General features: G+C 39.9%; 1 protein-coding gene across 1 annotated transcript; it reads right to left on the bottom strand.

Moving 5' to 3' along the window:
• Nucleotides 1-18,233: 18,233 nt before the first annotated feature.
• LOC101114857 (taste receptor type 2 member 7) lies at nt 18,234-19,157 on the bottom strand. Its single transcript, XM_012175352.2, has one exon. The coding sequence runs from the start codon at nt 19,143-19,145 to the stop codon at nt 18,234-18,236; it is 912 nt and encodes a 303-aa protein (XP_012030742.1). The 5' UTR covers nt 19,146-19,157.
• Between the last annotated feature and the right edge of the window lie 744 nt (nt 19,158-19,901).

The following is a 19,901-nucleotide window of genomic DNA, read 5'->3' as shown; positions in this document are numbered from 1 at the left end:
AAAGATTGAAGGCGGGAGGAGAAGGGAATGACTGAGGGTGAGATGGTTGGATGGCATCACCAACTAGATGAACATGAGTTTGAATAAACTTCAGGAGTTGGTGATACAGGGAGGCCTGGCATGCTGCAGTCCACGGTGTTTCAAAGAGTCAGACATGGCTGAGCAACTGAACAAATTGAAAGGGAAAGAAAAATAACCAAAGTAACTTTTGCACACATTATTTTGGTTTTATGTCCTATATAGACATAGGAGCTGTTAAAAAAAAGTACTAAACTGTAGTTAATAGCATTATCTTTCTCATTTCCTGCCTTTCTTTTCTGCCTCCCTTCTTTCTTTTTCTTTCTCTGTTTCTCTCTGTTTCTTTCTTTCTCATTCTTTCATTTTTCTCTTCTTTCTAGAAGTGATGTGAATTAACAAATCTGAAACTATTCTCAGTGTATCTCAGGACTGAATAGATGAATAAAAACACTGGGAAAAAAAAAAGGGAGCCATGTTTTTCACTTTTAAAGACAAGGTTTGCAACATGAGAAGAAGGAAGCCTGTAGCTTTGAACTGGGATTAGAGAAACCAGCATAGACACATCATATATTATACATATAGAGAGAGAATGAGGAAAAGAACTAAGCAAATGTGTGGATGTGTGCCTGCTGTTGCTTCAGTTGTATCCAATTCTTTGTGACCTCATGGACTGTAGTCTGCCAGGCTCCTCTGTCCATGGAATTCTCTAGGCAAGAATATTGGAGTGGATTGCCATGCCCTCCTCCAGGGGATCTTCCCAACTCGGATCTAACCCATGTCTTTTGTATCTCTCGCATTGGCAAGCAGGTTCTTTACCACTAGCATAACCTGGGAAGCCCATATGGATGTGTGTATACAACCATATCTTGGTTTTCAAATTCCTTTGTACACTAAAAGAAATGAGGACTCCTTGGAGAATAGTGAAATCAGGGCTAGATGAGGAAAAGTACAAAATGAGCCTGAAACATTTGTTGTGCAAAAATATAAGGAAACTTGAAAAGAATTATGTGCCCATGCTCAGTCACTTAGTTATGTCTCACTCTTTGGGACCCCATGGACTATAGCTCACCAGGCTCCTCTGTCTATGGGATTATCCTAGCAGGAATACTGGAGTGGGTTGGCATTTCCTCCTCCAGGGGATCTTTCTCACCCAGAGCTAGAACCCGCATCTTCAGGGCTCCAGGCAGATTCTTTACCACTGAGTCACCTTGGGAGCCAAAAAGAATCATGGGTTCATGTCAAAAGAACACAGGGTAAAAAAGGACATAGGAGCCAAGATGAAGTGGTTCTTACTTGACACATCTAGAGGAATATAGGCAACAAAATAAATAAGAATATTAATATATAATAGCCCATTGATTGAAATACTAATCTGTAATCTTTATTTACTGATATAAATAAAAAAATGAATAAATGGTGATTTCCAGTAAGTTTCCGCTTCTTTAACTTTTATTTTATATTGGAGTATTGTTGATTAACAATGAGGTATTAGTTTCAGGTATACAGCAAAGTGATTAAGTTATACATAAATGTATCTGTTCTTTTTAAAATTCTTTTCCCATTTAAGTTATTACAGAATATTGAGCAGAATTTCCTGTGCTATACAGTAGGTCCTTGTTAGTTATCTAAATATTTTAAATATAGCAGTGTGTAAATGTCAATCTCTCTCCTCAATCTGTCCCTCCCCACCCACCCTAACCTCCTGGTACCCATAAATTCATTCTCTGAGCTTGTGAAACTGTTTCTTATTGCAAATAAGTCCATCTGTACCATTTTTTAGATTCCATATATAAGTGATATCATCTGATATTTGTCTTTCTCTAACTTACTTCATTTAATATGATAATCTCCAGTCTCATCTATGTTGCTGCAAATAGCATTGTTTCATTCTTTTTAATGTCTTAGTAATATTCCATTGTACATATGTACCATACCTCACACCAATCAGAAAGGCCATTATAAAGAAATCTAGAAAAATGTTACCAATGAACCTATTTTCAGGGCAGGAGTAGAGATGCAGACATAGAGAATAGACTAATGAACATAGTTGGGGAAGCAGGGGGTGAGATGAATTGAGAGAGCAACCCTGAAACATACACAGCACTGTATGTAAAATAGATAGCTAGTGGGAAGTTGCTGAAACATACACAGTACTGTATGTAAAATAGATAGCTAGTGGGAAGTTGCTGTATAACACAGGGAGCTAAACCCGCTGTGACAACCTAGAGAGGTGGGATGGGGTGTGGGTCAGAAGGAAGTTTCAAGAAGGAGGGGACATAACGTGTAACTTATGTCTGATTAACATTTCGTATGGCAGAAACTGACACAGCATTGTAAAGAAATTATCTGCCAATTAAAAATAAATTTTTAAAAATCTATAAACAATAAATGCTAAAGAGGGTGTCGAGACAAGGCAACTTTCCTACACTGATGGTAGAAATGTAAAGTGATACAGCCACTATAGAGAACAGTTTGAAAGGGAAAGTCGCTCAGTCACGTCCACTCTTTGTGACCCCATGGACTACACAATCCATGGAATTCTCTAGGCATGGACTATACAATCCATGGAATTCTCTAGGCCAGAATACTGGAGTAGGTAAGCCTTTCCCTTCTCCATGGGATCTTCCCAACCTGAGGATTAAACCCAGGTCTTGTGCATTGCAGGCAGATTCTTTACCAGCTGAGCCACAGCGAAGCCCAAGAATACTGAAGTGGGTAGCCTATTCCTTCTCCAGCAGATCTTCCCAACCCAGGAATCAAACCGGATCTTCTGCATTGCAGTCGGATTCTTTACCAACTGAGCTATCAGGAGAGACCAGAGAACAGTTTATTACTACTACTACTACTACTAAGTCGCTTCAGTTGCGTCCGACTCTGTGCGACCCCATAGGTGGCAGCCCACCAGGCTCCCCCGTCCCTGGGGTTCTCCAGACAAGAACACTGGAGTGGGTTGCCATTTCCTTCTCCAAGAGAACAGTTTGGAGGTTCCTTAAAACCAGAATATAGAGCTAGTATATGATTTTTCAGTCTCACTTCTGGGCATATATCTGGAGAAAAACCTGGCTTGAAAGTACACAGGCACCCCAGTGTTCATTGCAGTGCTGTTTACAATAACCAAGAAGCGGAAGCAACCTAAATGTTCAGCAGATGAATAGATGAATATGTGGTATAAAATGAACTTATCTGCAAAATAGAAGTAGAATTATGAATGCAAAAAGCAAATTTATGGTCACCTGGGATAAACTGGGAGATTGGCATAGACATATACACATTCCTATATACATTAACTGGAGAAGGCAATGGCACCCCACTCCAGTACTCTTGCCTGGAAAATCCCATGGACAGAGGAGCCTGGTAGGCTGCAGTCCATGGGGTCGCTAAGAGTCGGACACGACTGAGTGACTTCATTTTCACGCATTGGAGAAGGAAATGGCAACCCACTCCAGTGTTCTTGCCTGGAGAATCCCAGGGACAGGGGAGCCTGGTGGGCTGCACAGAGTCTATGGGGTCTCACAGAGTTGGACACGACTGAAGTGACTTAGCAGCAGTAGCAGCAGCATATACATTAATAAATAGATAACTAGTAAGAACCTGCTGTATAGCGGAGGGAACTGTACTCAGTGCTCTTAATACCCTATATGGGAAAAGAATCTTAAAAAAGAGTGATATATGTGTAACTGATTCACTCTTTGTACACCTGACTCTAAACACAACATTGTAAATCAACTATGCCCCAATAAATTTTTTTAAGTTAAAAAATATGGTACATATATACAATGGAATATTATCCAGTAAGTATTCTTTTTTGGGCAAAGGAGTGCTCTTTTTAACTGAACATGTGTCAAGAGACTTTCAAATCTAGTAAGTCTCCATTATACTTACTAATAGTCATTAATACGAGAAACTGGCTTAGGAAGATTTCCACAGTATATTTAAGAGATTTTCCTGTTAAACAGTCTGATTCTGATATAGTTTAAGAAACAGAGTCTCCTCTTACTTTACTGATGTGCTCTCTCTCTTTCTCTTTTTCCTTTTTCAAAATCTATCAGCTGTATACATACAGCCTTTTTTCCCTTTGTCTGGGAAGCCCTTAGTTTCCAGAGACACATGGTGCTTCCTGGAGAGTAAAATCTTCAACAGTGAAAATTCCTATCAAGTGCTACCTTCTGGACTCAGCTTTATATCTTTTCTGAAACTAATCAGAGAGTTCACCCCTTTCCTACAATGTCATTTCTTGGGAGAACAGCCTAATTAAGTGGGAAAGTCTGTTTATAATGCAGTGTATACTGTTGTTTGTATTAGCAAAGTCATTCTGGTTTTCATTGGAGAATTCCCTCTTAAGGGCAAACTATCAGAGGTTGGGGATTGTGAATATATAGATTTTATACAGTCTAAAGACATTTTCATACTTGTAGTTTCACAGAAATAATTTATAAAAGACACATTTCCAAGAAATTAATTGTTTTATTGAATATTTCTTATATTTCTTCTCTTTCATATCTAAATTTCATGCTTGAAAAAACCCCAAGAACTAAACAAAAAACCTTTCACAAATTTTTATTTAATTTTCACTGTGGAAAATATTAAACAAAGATAGAGAAAATGGCACAATAAATCTGATGTACCCATCACACACTTTCAGCATTATTAATGTATGGTAGAAATATAAATTTTTATAGTCACTGTATCCTAGACATCCGACTCACTGGTGGATTATTTTGATGTACATTCCAGATATGATAGTGCCATATGCCTTAGATTGTACAATAGGCTATTAGTATAATCAAATTTCCAGCAGTAGTACCTAGCTGTTATGAAAATATTTGAATGGCTTCCATGAATTCCAGACTATTTGATTTCTGCAGTCACATCAGCAGCAAAAATGCTCACAATTTACTATAAAATATCACCAGAACATGAACTGAATGACCAAATCTGTGTTATCACAGGGACTAAGTGGTTATTTAGATGAACTAAATACAATTTTGATGACTTTTAATTTCTGACAACCTCCCTCTTCTGCAGATCTGTGTGAGTGGTATGACTCTTCACAGTCCTCTTCTCTCTCTTTTTTTAAACAGATATGCAAAAGTTCTAACAGCTCTAAGAAGCAATACTTCTCTATACTTTTTTTCCTCTGGCTACTAGATTAGACAGAGGAGCCTGGCTGTCTACAGTCCACGGGGTCACAAAGAGTTGGACACAACTGAGTGTACACACACACATACATACTAGATTAGAGGTCTATCCAGGCCTTGGGAGAACTGCAGTGATACTCATGACGCAGTATATATGCAAAAGGAAGAATTCCATGAAGCAAGGCAGGTTCCACGAAGACTTGTTGATGACTTTTGTCCCAGGCCTACCTACGCAGCCAACAGTGCCTTCCTTTCAGGCCACACTTCAGGTGCCTAAGAATCACCAAGAAGAATTTCCTCATTTGGCTGTTTCCAAAAATTAAAACATATGAATGACTTGAAGGATACAGCATTTCTAACATATAACCAAACATCACAACCAGCTTGTTCTGTAGGAAAACATGTCCCCCAAATGTCATGAAAAGGCCAAATTGGTACAGGACAAACAGCATGAGAAAGAAAAACACAGTTTTCATGGCTCTGAAATGGGCCTCCACATGGGGGTCTCTGGAATCCCTGACAGTGTGTGCAATATTCTTCTTGTGTTTCCACAAAGAATGGAGCAACAGGAGAAAGGAAATCAGGGAAAGGAAGAAGGGTGGGAGGGACACCACAGTGTAGATAATAATAAAATTTAAATTTTTATATTCATTCACATTGCATAATTCAGTCATATTTCTCGCATGCATCTTTTGGACATGACACCAGAAGACATCAACAGTATATGGCCAAGGAAAACTTATGACTAGGAAGGGCACAGATAACAGTGGAAACATAAAAACAACCTTGTTAATTCTCCATTTTAGCCAAAGGAAAAGAGGATGGGAGAAACTGGCGATCTTCAGGAAATAAAAGACAGCAAGGCAAGTAGCAAGCCAAGTGCTTGAGTGACTGGCCAGTATCCAGATACAAAAAAAGATATATTTTCTTCCCACAGTACCAAAGCCTGCCTGATAGAACATCACTGAAAAAAACATGACAGTGGTTATCCATAATTGACTGATTCTGGCAAAGGCCAAACTAGTAAGAATGAAGTCAACCAAGCTCAACTTCTGATTTCTAATCCAAGCAATGCAAATTGTGAGTCCAATAAATCCATTCCCTAAAATTCCTATTATAAATTCCACACCAGTCACAACCATGAAAACTTTCTCCAATGTATTCAACATGACTGCAAAGAGAAAACTCTGATCCATAGTTTGTTGACTAATTTCCAGATGATTTATGAGATAATGATATAGGCTTTATGTTTGATTGTGCAATAGTTGTTCTTCTCCTTTTTTTTTTTTCAATTGTGGCTCTTCTTTTTAGCTAGGAAGCCCAGCAAGCTGTAATAAAAGTGTGCAGTCACTTTCTGTAACACTCATTGGACATTTCCATACAGCTCTGCCAAGAATTTCCAGTCAGTCCAGATCTCAGCTACAGTAATATTCTATGTACAGAGATGATTGAAAGCCCAAATTTTCATTTGCTACCATGTAAATTAAGGCCGGATTAATTTTCACTCTTTTGAATAAAAATTTGTTCTCCTCTCCCAAAGAGTTATATCATTTGATATACAAATTTGAATTGTGAAATAGGAACCTCCAACACCAATTTTCACATTAAAATTCTTTATCATGTAGATATAACCAGAAAACCCTATTCTGTTGGTAAATTATGAAACATTCACAGTAGAGGTCACTGCATTACAGGATAAGATACAGAGTCTGAAGTTTTTAGGAAACTTGGCAGGCAACATATGAATCTAATCTCAGTATCATAATCCCCCTCCATTATGAAAGACAACTTGCTGAGCATTGTACCTCTTAACCACTAAAAAGGGTACAATATTTGACAGGCCTTTTGGATTTCAGAGTTATAAAAACCTGAATGTGCTACTTTCACTTGTTTGTTTGCAGAATAATCATAATGCTGCTAATTGTGAGTAGGGCCTGAACAAGCTAAAGCTATTCAGAAAATCTAGGCTTTTCTACATGAACTGAGACAATTCAATGCTCTATGAAGTGTGGATTAAAAGAGACCAGAAAATGCAATTGGAATTAACATTAAAGTGGTCTACATCATCTGCTCATGTGATTTACTTGTGACTTTCAGACCTGTTCATAGAAACATTCAACTTCAGCTTCTTCAGCATTACTGGTCAGGGCATAGACTTGGATTACTGTGATATTGAATGGTTTGCCTTGGAAACAAACAGAAATGATTCTGCTGTTTTTGAGACTGCATCCAAGTACTGCATTTCAGACTCTTTTGTTGACTATGAGGGCTACTCCATTTCTTCTAAGGGATTCTTGCCCACAATAGTAGATATAATGGTCATCTGAATTAAATTTACCCATTCCAGTCCACTTTAGTTCACAGATTCCTAAAATGTCAATGTTCACTCTTGCCATCTCCTGTTTAACCATTTCCAATCTGCCTTGATTCATGGACTTAACATTCCAGGTTCCTATACAATATTACTCTTTACAGCATCAGACTTTACTTCCATCACCTGTCACATCCACAAATGGGAGTTGTTTTTGCTTTGGCTCCATCCCTTCATTCTTTCTGGAGTTATTTCTCCACTCCTCTATAGTATTATATTGGGCACCTACCAAACTGGGGAGTTCATCTTTCAGTGTCATATCTTTTTGCCTTTTCATACTGTTCATGGGGTTCTCAAGGCAAGAATACTGAAGTGGTTTGACGTTCCCTTCTCCAGTGGACCATGTTTTGTAAGAACTCTCTGCCATGACCCATCAACCTTGGGTGGCCCTGCATGGTGTGGCCCTCATAGCTTCATTGAGCTAGACAAGGCTGTGGTCCATGTGATCAGTTTGGTTAGTTCTCTGTGATTGTGGTTTTCAGTCTGTCTGCCCTCTGATGGATAAGGATAAGAGGCTTATGGAAACTTCCTGATGGGAGAAACTGACTGAGGGGGAAACTGGATCTTGTTCTGATGAGTGGGGCCATGTTCAGTAAATCTTTAATTCAATTTCCTGTCAATAGGTGGGGCTGTGTTCCCTCCCTGTTGCTTGACCTGAGGTCAAACTATGGTGGAGGTAATGAAGATAATGGTGACCTTCTTCAAAAGGTCCCGTGCATGCCCTGCTGCACTCAGTCCCTCCAACTCTGCAGCAGGCCACCACCGACTCACACCTCTGCCGGAGATTCTGGACACTCATGGGCATGTCTGGGTCAGTTTCTTGTGGGGTCACTGCTCTTTTTTCCTGGGTCCTGGTGCACACAAGGTTTTGTTTGTGCCCTCCAAGAGTCTGTTTTCCCAGTCCTGTGTAAGTTCTGGTGGTTCTATGGTGGGGTTAATGGCGACCTCCTCCAACAGGGCTTATGCAATACCCAGGTCTGCTGCACCCACAGCCCCTGCAGCAGGCCACTGCTAACCCTTATCTCCACAGGAGACAGTTCTGGCTCAGTCTCTGGGTTGGGCATACATTTTGTATGCCCAGATCTGAGCAGCTCAGGCAATTGGGTGCTTGATGAGTGCACTGTCCCAGGTGGGCTGTGTGCCTCAGTCACCTCCCGTGTCCCAACTGCTTGGTTTTCTGGGTGTGCCACGAGAGCACCATCTCAGATAGGCCATATGTCTCCTCTGGAGAGCTGATCTCAGGCTGTAAGCCTCCTGGTGGAAGATGCCATCTCTGGGGCTGAGATTGTAGCAGCCCCTTGCCTTCGGGCTCTGGATGTCTCAAGCCCCCAGGTGGGGAGAGGCTGGTAAATAGCTGGTACACAGCTGGCTAGCTCTCCTTTGGTAGTCACTCAATCCATTGTTCTGTGAGCAGGCCAGGATGCCCATTAGGTTGTTAGGTTAGAGTCTTTTGTGGGAAAGTTCTCTTTTCTGCAGTTGCAATTAGGTGTGTATTCTGTGGGGTTTTTTGTTTTTTTTTGTTTTTTCTTTTTTTCCTTCTATTTTCTCTCCTGGTTATGTTGCCTTCTGAGATTCCAAAAGTCCCCACAGACCCGCCTGTGAGAGGGTTTCCTACTGTGTGGAAACTTCTCCTCCTTCACAACTCTCTCCCCAGGAAGGTCTCCTCCCCGACTACAGCCATAAAATTAAAAGACACTTGTTCTTTGGAAGAAAAGCTATGACCAACCTAGACAGCATATTAAAAAGCAGAGACATTACTTTACCAAGAAAGGTCTGTCTAGTCAAAGCTATTGTTTTTCCAGTAGTCATGTATGGATGTGAAAGTTGGACTATAAAGAAAGCTGAGCACCAACAAATTGATGCTTTTGAACTGTCGTGTTGGAGAAGACTCTTGAGAGTCCCTTGGACTGCAAGGAGATCCAACCAGTCCATCCTAAAAGAAATCAGTCCTGAATATTCATTGGAAGGACTGATGTTGAAGCTGAAACTCCAATACTTTGGCCACGTGGTGTGAAGACCTGACTCACTGGAAAAGACCCTGACGTTGGGAAAGATTGATGATGGGAGCAGAAGGGGACAACAGAAGATAAGATGGTTGGATGGCATCACAAATGTGATGGACATGAGTAGACTCTTGGAGTTGGCGATGGACAAGGAAGCCTGGTGTGCTGCAGTCTATGGGGTCACAAAGAGTCGGACCGGACTGAGCAACTGAAATGAACTGAACTGAACTGAACTGAACTTCAGACCTGTTCAAGATGTCTCTATTCTACATAATTTCTACTTAATTATAGATTGCAACTATCCATGCCAAGATTTGTGGCTTAGTGGCTCATATAACATCCAGTTCATGATGATCACATGAATAATGAACATTGGTGGCTCAGATGGTAAAAGAATCTGCCTGCAATGCAGGAGACCTGGGTTTGATCTCTGGGTTGGGAAGATCCCCCGGAGAAGGGAAGAGCTGTCCACTCCAGTATTCTGGCCTGGAGAATTCCATGGACAGAGGACGCTGGTGGGATACAGTCCATGGAGTCTCAAAGAGTTGGACACGACTGAGCGACTTTCACATGCTTCCCTGGTGGCTCAGAGGTTAAAACGTCTGCCTGCAGTGCGGGAGACCTGGGTTCGATCCCTGGGTCAGGAAGATCCCCTGGAGAAGGAAACGGCAACCCACTCCAGTATTCTTACCTGGAGAATCCCATGGACGGAGAAGCCTGGAGGACTGTAGTCCACGGGGTCGCAAAGAGTCGGACAAGACTGAGCGACTTCACTTTCACTTCACTATGAGGATATAGTGGCATGATTGTTCTGCATGATATACCACAGACTTACAGATCCACTTGGGCTTTCCCAGGTGGCGAGAGTGGTAAAGTAAAGAACCCTCCGGCCAATTCAGGAGACGTAAGAGAAGCAGTTTCATTCCCTGGGTCAGGAAGATCCCTGGAGCCAGGAATGGCAACCACTCCTGTATTCTTGTCTATCAAGGAGGGTCTCTATCTTAGGCTCTTCCAATAAATGATGGTAGAAGAAGACTGTAAGCCCAATGACGGAAAATGGGATTTGTTATCTCCCGTTTACTTCCAGCTGGATTCCTACATGCTCCCTGTCTACTCGTTGTTTCTGTGAGCACGACTCCAGCAGTGTTTCTTCATCCTGCCAGCATTTCCTTCCCCTCGGAGCAGCTGAATCCAGTTTTCAGCTTTTCTGGTGCTGCACTGAACACTCCCTCGGTACACCAGCCTGCTCCCCCTCTTCTGAGTGTAATCCCAGCACAACCTCTCCCTCGTGTTCAGAAGGCCACTTCTATAGGCTGAGTCACAGTGCCAGTTGAGCAATGTATATTCCTTAAGGTCTGAAATTCAGTGCCATGGGTTCCCTTTTCTAGGTTTCTAAGCTTTAATCATTTTAACCTCTCTCCTTTGTTCCTTAACCCTAGGAATGACAGCTACTTCCTGTGGTTGCTCTCTTCATCACCCTGTAGGGTTCTCTTTCTACTCTTTCAGTTATTTTATTAACAACTCTATACCCAGTTAACAAATCTTTATATTAAAATATTTTTTTCAAATCGATATGGTAGTTTCCTTCTTCTGATCTACTCTGGTTGATATATCCATCCATTTAAATCTTAATTTTAAATAGTATTATTTTAGTTCTTAGAAGTCCATTTGTGATTCTTTCATAGATTCTATTCCCAGGCAGCAAAGTTGTAGGCTTATTGTTAGGATAAAACTTTTTAATTGATTTGCTTCCACTTAATGACTTTTAAAAATTTAGTTCCTCTAGAGTTTAGGTTGGCAAATTATGGTCCACAAGCTGCTGCTTATTTTTGTAAATAAAGTTGTTGAAATACAGCTATGTCCATTCATTTATGTATTGGCTATGGCTGCTTTTGAGCTACAATGGCAGAACTCGGTAGTCACAGCACCATATAACTTGGAAAATCTAAAACATTTACTCTCTGACTCTTTACAGAAAAATGTTCACTGACTTCTATGCTAGAGTCATGCCATCAGGCTAGCACAAGGGCTTGGCTCCCTCTAGTTTCACTTTTGTGCACCAAGGTGTAAGCTGTTCAACAGGATGAAGGGGAGTTTCCCTCAGTGTTTTGGCAGAGGCTTTGGAGACATATTGAAGTGTCCTAGAAAGTCTGTACTAAAGATGATGATACCAGTTTTGTGGTTCTGTTTCCCTTAGCATGTCACCATATGATTAATATGGAGATTTAAGAGAAGAGGCTAAAAGAGATCATTTCTTTGAAGAGAATAATCAGTTTATCTCACCATCTAAATGAAAGGAGAAGCATGTATAGAAATTGACATATATCTCCTAGAGACTGGGGAACAAACAGCTGGGATTATACCTGAAAAAGTCTATAAGACAAAACGTGGCTATAGAATGGTTAGAGCAGAGAGGACTGCTTGAGAATGGCTGCCCTTCCAGAGCTCACTGGGGCAAGGTTCTTGTTTCTCATGGGCCAGATATGATCTTTATAAAGGGAGCTTGACATAGGTCACTTGAAAGGGAACTCCTAAAAATCATCTCATGAAAGGGAAAAGTAATTCAGGCAGATACCGTTCAGGAAAAGTTCAACAGCAGAAACCAGGAGCATAATCATTTCATATGATTCAGTTCCTTTAAGGAATCAGCACAGGAACCTCAGATAGGACAGCGTATGTGAAAATATTCTAATAAAACCCACAAAGGTGCTGATGGTAAAAGGTCAATGCTGCAAACTTAGGGTGTTTCAACCCTGCATATTCCAAAGAAACATTTGACACTTGACTGACTCTGGAAGAGAACCTCTAAGTGCTTGGAATATCCTGCCTAGCAAGAGTATCTCTGAATACCTGGGGTCTTGAGTCACACCAGATAGTTTAGTTTGTACTAACAATGTAATCTATAGGGATTTCTTTTTTGTTTTCTTGGGGTTTAGAGCTATGCTGTTTCAATTTGAGCTGGAGACCAAGAAGTTACAATCAATCACATGAGTGCCCCATGTTTATGTCACTAATCCCTAATAAAACCCCTGGACACCAAGGCTCCAGTGAGTTTTTCTCACTGGCAATACTTTACATGTGTGGTCAGACATTCATCATTACTGTGTGAACCAAGCACTGTTCATATAAAGCCACCAGGAGAGGACAATTTGAAAGTTGTGTCTGTCTTCTCCTGGGCTCCGCTCTACTTTATGTACCTTTGGCCTTTGCTGATTTTCATCAATATATTTTTATTTTAATAAACTATAACAGTGACTGTACTGAGCTCTCTGGGAGTCATTCCTTGGGAATCATCAAACTTCAGAGTGTCTTTACAGAATGAATCTTCATTAAAATATTCAGGATGACTGATAGCTTTTGACAGCCCCAAAGAGAAATGTAGATGATGCTAGCTATAGACAGAATCATAAAGGAACCAAAGGCAGCACAGATGATGGGGAGATAAATAGCAATCTGCAACAAAATCTTCTCCTACGTTAGATTTCCAGGCTTGAATGGGGTCTGAAATTGCTGAATGGGAGAACTTTTATATTGAATGACAAATTAAAATTTTATTTTTCGTCTGGGCTGCACTTGATGCATGAGTGATGATAAAAACTGTGGGGGCTGCCTAAGAAAAGGCAGAGAAGAATAACTTCTTATTCTTGAAAGAGAAGAATAACTCAGTAAAATAGGATAGAAGGGGCAGTGGCGGGAAAAAATAAATTTGCTTACTGGTTTTTTGGTGCTTGAAAACAAGTTGCTTTTACATCATATGTAGACAAAGTCTTTTTATACTCTACTCTTTAAAAATGCAGGCATCCCATATCTACATTGAATTGCCCTAGGAAGGGATCAAAAGCAAAAACTTCTGTCAAAACATGGGATTCCTGAGAACAGCAGTGTTAACAAGTAGCAGTCAGTACCCAAATTAGCACTCTATCTGGGAAATGAGAAGAATGAAAGACTACTCTGCATTTTAAAGTATTCAATAGTTTCTGTATTTTCTTCCTTCATAATAAACTCTACTGTGCCCTATGCTCTGGGCCATCTATTTTCTAAGTCCTGTTGAACTGTGATGTTGGAGAAGACTCTTGAGAATCCCGTGGACTGCAAGGAGATCCAACCAATCCATTCTGAAGGAGATCAGCCCTGGGTGTTCTTTTGGAAGGAATGATGCTAAAGCTGAAACTCCAGTACTTTGGCCACCTCATGCGAAGAGTTGACTCATTGGAGAAGACTCTGATGCTGGGAGGGATTGTGGGCAGGAGGAGAAGGGGACGACAGAGGATGAGATGGCTGGATGGCATCACTGACTCAATGGACGTGAGTTTGGGTAAACTCCAGGAGTTGGTGATGGACAGGGAGGCCTGGCATGCTGCGATTCATGGGGTCGCAAAGAGTAGGACAAAACTGAGCGACTGAACTGAACTGTGGTTTCACTCTTATTCAGTTATTTATTTGAGACCACCCGTGGTACATGATCAAGAAATAATCTGGTTCTAATGAGTGTTGCAACTGCACCTCTGGGCGTCTGTTAAGGTGGTGTAGTAAAAATTTAACCTGCCAGTTCATTCTACGCTCATTATTTCCCCAGCACACTTTCAGGTCATGTTGTTGTTGTTTTTGTTGTTCAGTTGCTAAGTTGTGTCTGATCCCTAGGACCCCATGGACTGCAGAACACCAGGTTGCCCTGCCCTTCACTATCTCCCTGAGTTTGATCAAACTTCATGTGCATTGAGTTGGTGATGCCATCCAACTATTTCATTCTCTGTTGACTCCTTCTCCTCTGCCCTCAATCTTTCCCAGCATCAGGATCTTTTCCAGTGATTTGGCTCTTCCCATCAGACGGCCAAAGTATTGCAGCTTCCACTTCAGCATCAGTCCTTCCAATGAATATTCAGGATTGATTTCCTTTGGAATAACTGGCTTGATCTCCTTGCTGTCCAAGGGACTCTCAAGAGTCTTCTCCAGCACCACAGTTCAAAAACATCAATTCTTTGGCACTCAGCCTTCTTTATGGTCCAGCTCTCACAGCTGTACATGACTACTGGAAAAATCATAGCTTTGACTATATGGACCTTTGCCAGCAAAGTGATGTCTCTGCTTTTTATTATGTCATCTAGGTTTGTCATAGCTTTTCTTCCAAGAAGCAAGCATCTTTTAATTTTGTGGCTGCAGTCACTGTCCACAGTGATTTTGGAGTCCGAGAAAAGAAAATTTATCACTGTTTCCACTTTTTCCTCATCTATTTGCCATGAAGTGATGAGACCGGATGCCATGATCTTAGTTTTTTAATACTGAGTTTTAAGACAGCTTTTTCACTCTCTTCTTTCATCTTCATCAAAAGACTCTTTAGTTCCTCTTCCTTTTCTGTCATTAAAGTGGTATCATCTGTATACCTGATGTTGTTATTTCTTGTGGCAGTCTTGATTCCAGCTTGTTCATCATCCAGCCTGGCATTTCTCATGATTATTCTGCATATAAGTTAAATAAGCAGGGTTAACAATATAAAATCTTGATGTACTCCTTTCCCAATTTTGAACAGGTCCATTGTTCCATGTCCAATTCTAACTGTTGCTTTTTGTTGCATACAGGTTTTTCAGGGGACAGGTAAGGTGGTGGTTTGGTATTCCTATCTCTTGAATTTTCAGTACTTTGTTATGACTGGCATAGTCAAAGTCTTTAGTATAGTCAATGAAGCAGATTGTTTTTTTTAATGATACAGCAGATTGTTTTTTAATGATCTTGCTTTTTCTATGATCCAGGAGATGTTGGCAATTTGATCTCTGTTCCTCTGCTTTTTCTAAATCCAGTTTCTGCATCTGGACATTCTCAGTTCACATACTGCTGAAACCTTAGTTTGAAGGATTTTGAGCATAATCTTGCTAGCATGTGAAATGAGTGCAATGGTATGGTAATTGGAACATTATTTGGCACCACCTTTCTTTGGGATTGGAATGAAAACTGACCTTTTCCAGTCCTGTGACCACTGCTGAGTTTTCCAAATTTGCTGACATGTTGAGTGCAACACTTTCACAGAATCACCTTTTAAGATTCTAAATAACTCAGCTGGAATTCCATCACCTTCACTATCTTTGTTCATAGTAACATTTTCTAAGGCCCACTTGACTTCACATTCTAGGATGTTTGACTCTAGGTGAGTTGAACACACCATTATGGTTATCCTGGTCATTAAGACCTTTTCTGTATATTCTTGCCACCTCTTCTATTTCTGTAAGGTCCTTGCATTTCTGCTCTCTAGTGTGCCCATCTTTGAGTGGAATGTTCCCTTGGTATCTCCAATTTTTTTGAAGAGATTTCTAGTCTTTTCCATTTATTATTTTCCTCTATTTTTTTGCACTGTTCACTTAAGAAGGCTTTCTGATCTCTCCTTAGTATTCTCTGAAATTCTACATTCAGTTGAGTAAATCTTTCCCTTTTTCCTTTGCCTTTAGCTTATCTTCTTTTCTCAGCTATTTGTAAGGCCTCCTCAAACAACCAGTTTGCCTTCTTGTATTTCTTTTTCTGGGGGATGGTTTTGGTCACCCTCTCCTGTACAATGTTACAAACCTCTGTCCACAGTTCTTCATGGACTCTGCCTACCAGATCTCTTCCCTTGAGTCTATTTGTCACCTCCACTGTTAATACATTAGCCACAGTAATGAGTTGTTATAATTTCCAAATAGTCATTGCATTGTCTTGGAGTTTTTTTATGTCTCTGAGACATGCTACCAGAGCTTTTATAGTTGTAATCTAGCCACAAATAAATACCTTTCTTTCCAAGCACTGTTCTCATATCTCATCAAAATTCCCAATGTCTTAGTGATATTTGGAACATATTTTGAATCTGTTCATCTATCCATCTGAAAAATACTTGCTAAATACCAAGAAGGTGAGAAAGATAGTCTTTCCTGGTTAGCAAGTCTGCTTTTTAAGTGTTATGCTCTTGGATTAAAATCATGCTGGGTAATTGGTGACAATATCAAAATAATGAAGCATCAGAATATCTTACATTATGAGAGAGAAAGGAGGAAGAGAGGATCATGGAACCAATAAGAAATTGAAGAAAATATTGAAAATTAAGTCTGAGTGCATCAGAAAAACAGAAATAGTTTGGGGTCTATGGAGTCTAGATATTTTTCTCTATTTTAGCTTCTATTTTACCAATTTGAGCTTTTATATTTTTGCTTTTAAAAAATGTGTTGGAATAGTGTTGAAAATTTATCAAGTGATTCTTTAGTATTAACCATTGAAACATTTTCCTGTTTACATGCAATATCCTCCTGCTTGAGAACTTATCCCAGTTGTTTGCCAAAGTCAGCTTGATATTCAGCGGTTCTCTGGGATGATGTTTTGACATTTTTCTTTTGCCATGTGTTAATCGCTCCCTGATCCTTGGTGGTGGTTTTGTTTTTAGTGCACTCATTCTTTACTAAATCTAAATCTCTAATCTATGTGTGTGTGTGCTTAGTTGCTCGGTCAAGTCTGGCTATCTGCTACCCCATGGACCATAGTCCACCAGGCTCCTCGGTCCATGGGATTTTCTAGGCAAGAATACTAGAGTGGATTGCCATTTCCTACTCCAGGTGATCTTTCTAATCCAGGGATCAAACCCATGTCTCCTGCATTGGGCAGCAGATTTGTTACCATTGAGCCATCTCTGGTGGCCTGTAATTTTTTTTTTTTTTTAGCATTGAGGAATTTGTTTCCTTGTTAAGAGATTTTTACGAAATGCAATTTGGAATATTGCCACCCTCTGCATATCCTTGCATTTTCTGACATATATCATTCCTTTTAGTTTCTATAGCCTTAGATGAACTCACTAATCATTCAGTTCAGTTCAGTTCAGTCGCTCAGTCATGTCTGACTCTTTTTACATATCATTAAGTAGATGATATACATGCCAAATTCTAAGTCTACTAGTTAATCCACTTTTGTATTGTTGAAACACTTAATTGTTCCTTGATGCATTTTATTTGAAACATTAACAAATCATGGTTTATATCAAGAAGTAGTCACTAATAACCTGAGGCTTTAAAACAACTTTATTTTTGTGTTCAGATATTCAGCTTTTATTTTTAATTAAAATTTCAACATATTCCTGAACATATTTACTCTCCTTATTTTGGTGCTCTTTTCTATTTTTAAATGAAAACTTAAAATAATTAACTTTCTTTAGGAATTAAATCTCTCTATATCTTTACAAGTGTAAATATATCTACATTAATACATATTTATGGCTATTCTTTATATATACATATGTTTTTATGAAATCAATATAGTACAAATTAGGTGAGATTAAACTAATATTTTGCCTAACATAAAATGCATAATTTTACTGTTAGTTATATCATCACTATCTTGATGGAAACACAGCAAAATCCTTTTCTTTTGGCATTTTCCAGGAAAATTTTTTTTCCTGTCATTTGTTGTTCAGCCACTCGGTCGTGTCCACCTCTTTGTGACCCCATGGACTGCACCAGGCCAGGATTCTAATCACATTGTGCAGCTCATCCAACCTGGAACTGAATCCAGACCACAGCAGTAAAAGGCCAGAATCCTAACCACTAAGCTACCAAGGGAACTCCCAAGAAGATATTTTCAATAAGGCTCAATCACCTATCACAGAATAGAATTTAAACAGTCAGGATGAAAATAAAAATATAAATATCAAGTCCTGTTTGTTGTCTTCATTCTTGAGAGGTCATCATCACTTCAGGCTTATTTTTGGAAGAGTTTTCTTAGATTCATGTAACCCCTCAGCTTCCTTAGGACACAGAGTGAAGCCTTTTTCAATTTGCTGTTCCACAAAATCAGAAGCAAAGGGTGGCCAGAAGGACAGAAAAATAACAGCATGTTCACAAAAATCTTTGCCACAAAACTACCGAGAATGTGATTGGCCCACACTGTCATAATATTGCTCAAATAGTGTAGAATGAAGAGGAGTAGGAATGAAATCATAGCCTTCAGGGCTCTCACATGGGCTTCCGAGCTACAGTCTACACCCTTCATACGCCTGAGATGACCACATAAGGAGAGGATTAAAAGGAGAAAGGAGGCCAGGGACACTACAAAGGGGATGAGGAACATTATGGCAAAGAACAAATCGTATCTTATCATTAGAAAGTCCAATGTCACATTTTTTTTGCTGTTTACCTGGTTTTGGAACAGGATTTCAACTGCCATATTCTTTTGAAGAAGGCACAAGCAGAAAGAGAAGACAGCCCCCAGTGCAATAATGAGAAGCACCTTGTGAATTCTCCGTTTCATCCAGAGGAAAAGGAAATTAGAAAAGTTAGCTATTCTGAGGAGATAGAAGACACTGATGCAGGTGGTGCAGGCTATGGAGAAATAATTGGATCCTGTCCAGAGGAACCCCAAATTTATCAGGAGATTCTTGTTGTACTGTATTTCCTCAGAGATTACATATAAACCTGTACTTGAAATCATTATGCACAGCACAAATATTCTGGAAATAGCCAAGCAGGTGAGAATAAAGTCAATCAGGGAGAACTTCCTGCTCCTGATCCAATCAATACAGTTAACCAGGACAATGAATCCATTTCCCAAAATACCCAGTAAGAATTCTCCAGCAGAAATGATCATAAGTATATTGTTCAGTGTTCTCTCCATGCCTGCTGATAGGAAATCTCTGCCTTCAGTACGCCACTGACTTATAAATGAGGTGTTACAGATTTATGCATTCAAAGCTCTAATGTTCAAAAAGTTCCTTTTCCATGCACTTTAATATTCACTGGCAAAAAAATAAAAGCCTTCAAGATCCTCCCAAAGTCTTAGTTATCTTTAGGAAACCACCTTTATTCCTCTCAAGATCTCAGCTAGTAATTTTCAAGGCAAATATTATGTATGTGTCGCCACTGCTGTAACACTGCTTGTAATTTCCATGTAAAGTTATGCACTAGAATTTGAATCCTGGTTTGCTAACATACAAGATAGAGATCAATTTTTAGATTTTTTTTTTTTAGGATTTAGACACTTTTTTGTTTCATTCAGCTCAGTTATAAGCCAGAAACACTAAACTCCAATCTAGAAAATGTCTTGTCTCGATCTGGATGCTCTGAGAAACAGGGCATTACTGAGGAAAGTGCCTGGACAGTAGAAGGTGGCTGGGGAGCTGTTATACTAGCATATAAGTCTGACTCTTGGAGAGGGAGAGGAAATGAAAAAAGAAAAGTCATAGTAAACAATCCTAACAAGTTCTAAGAAAGTTCTAAGAAGGCCAATGGGCAGTGTCAAGGCAACGGTGCACATCAGAGGGGTCCTGAGCCTCCTGGGAGCAGGACTGCCACTGAATCTCTGCTCTGTTCAGTCACTGACTGGGAGCACCTTGTAAGAGGGAATGGGATTGCAGGGCATGGGACAAAGACT

This window comes from Ovis aries, chromosome 3 (genome assembly GCF_016772045.2).
Source record: "Ovis aries strain OAR_USU_Benz2616 breed Rambouillet chromosome 3, ARS-UI_Ramb_v3.0, whole genome shotgun sequence".
NCBI classification, from domain to species: Eukaryota; Metazoa; Chordata; class Mammalia; order Artiodactyla; family Bovidae; genus Ovis; species Ovis aries.
This window is presented reverse-complemented; position numbering and strand designations above follow the sequence as displayed.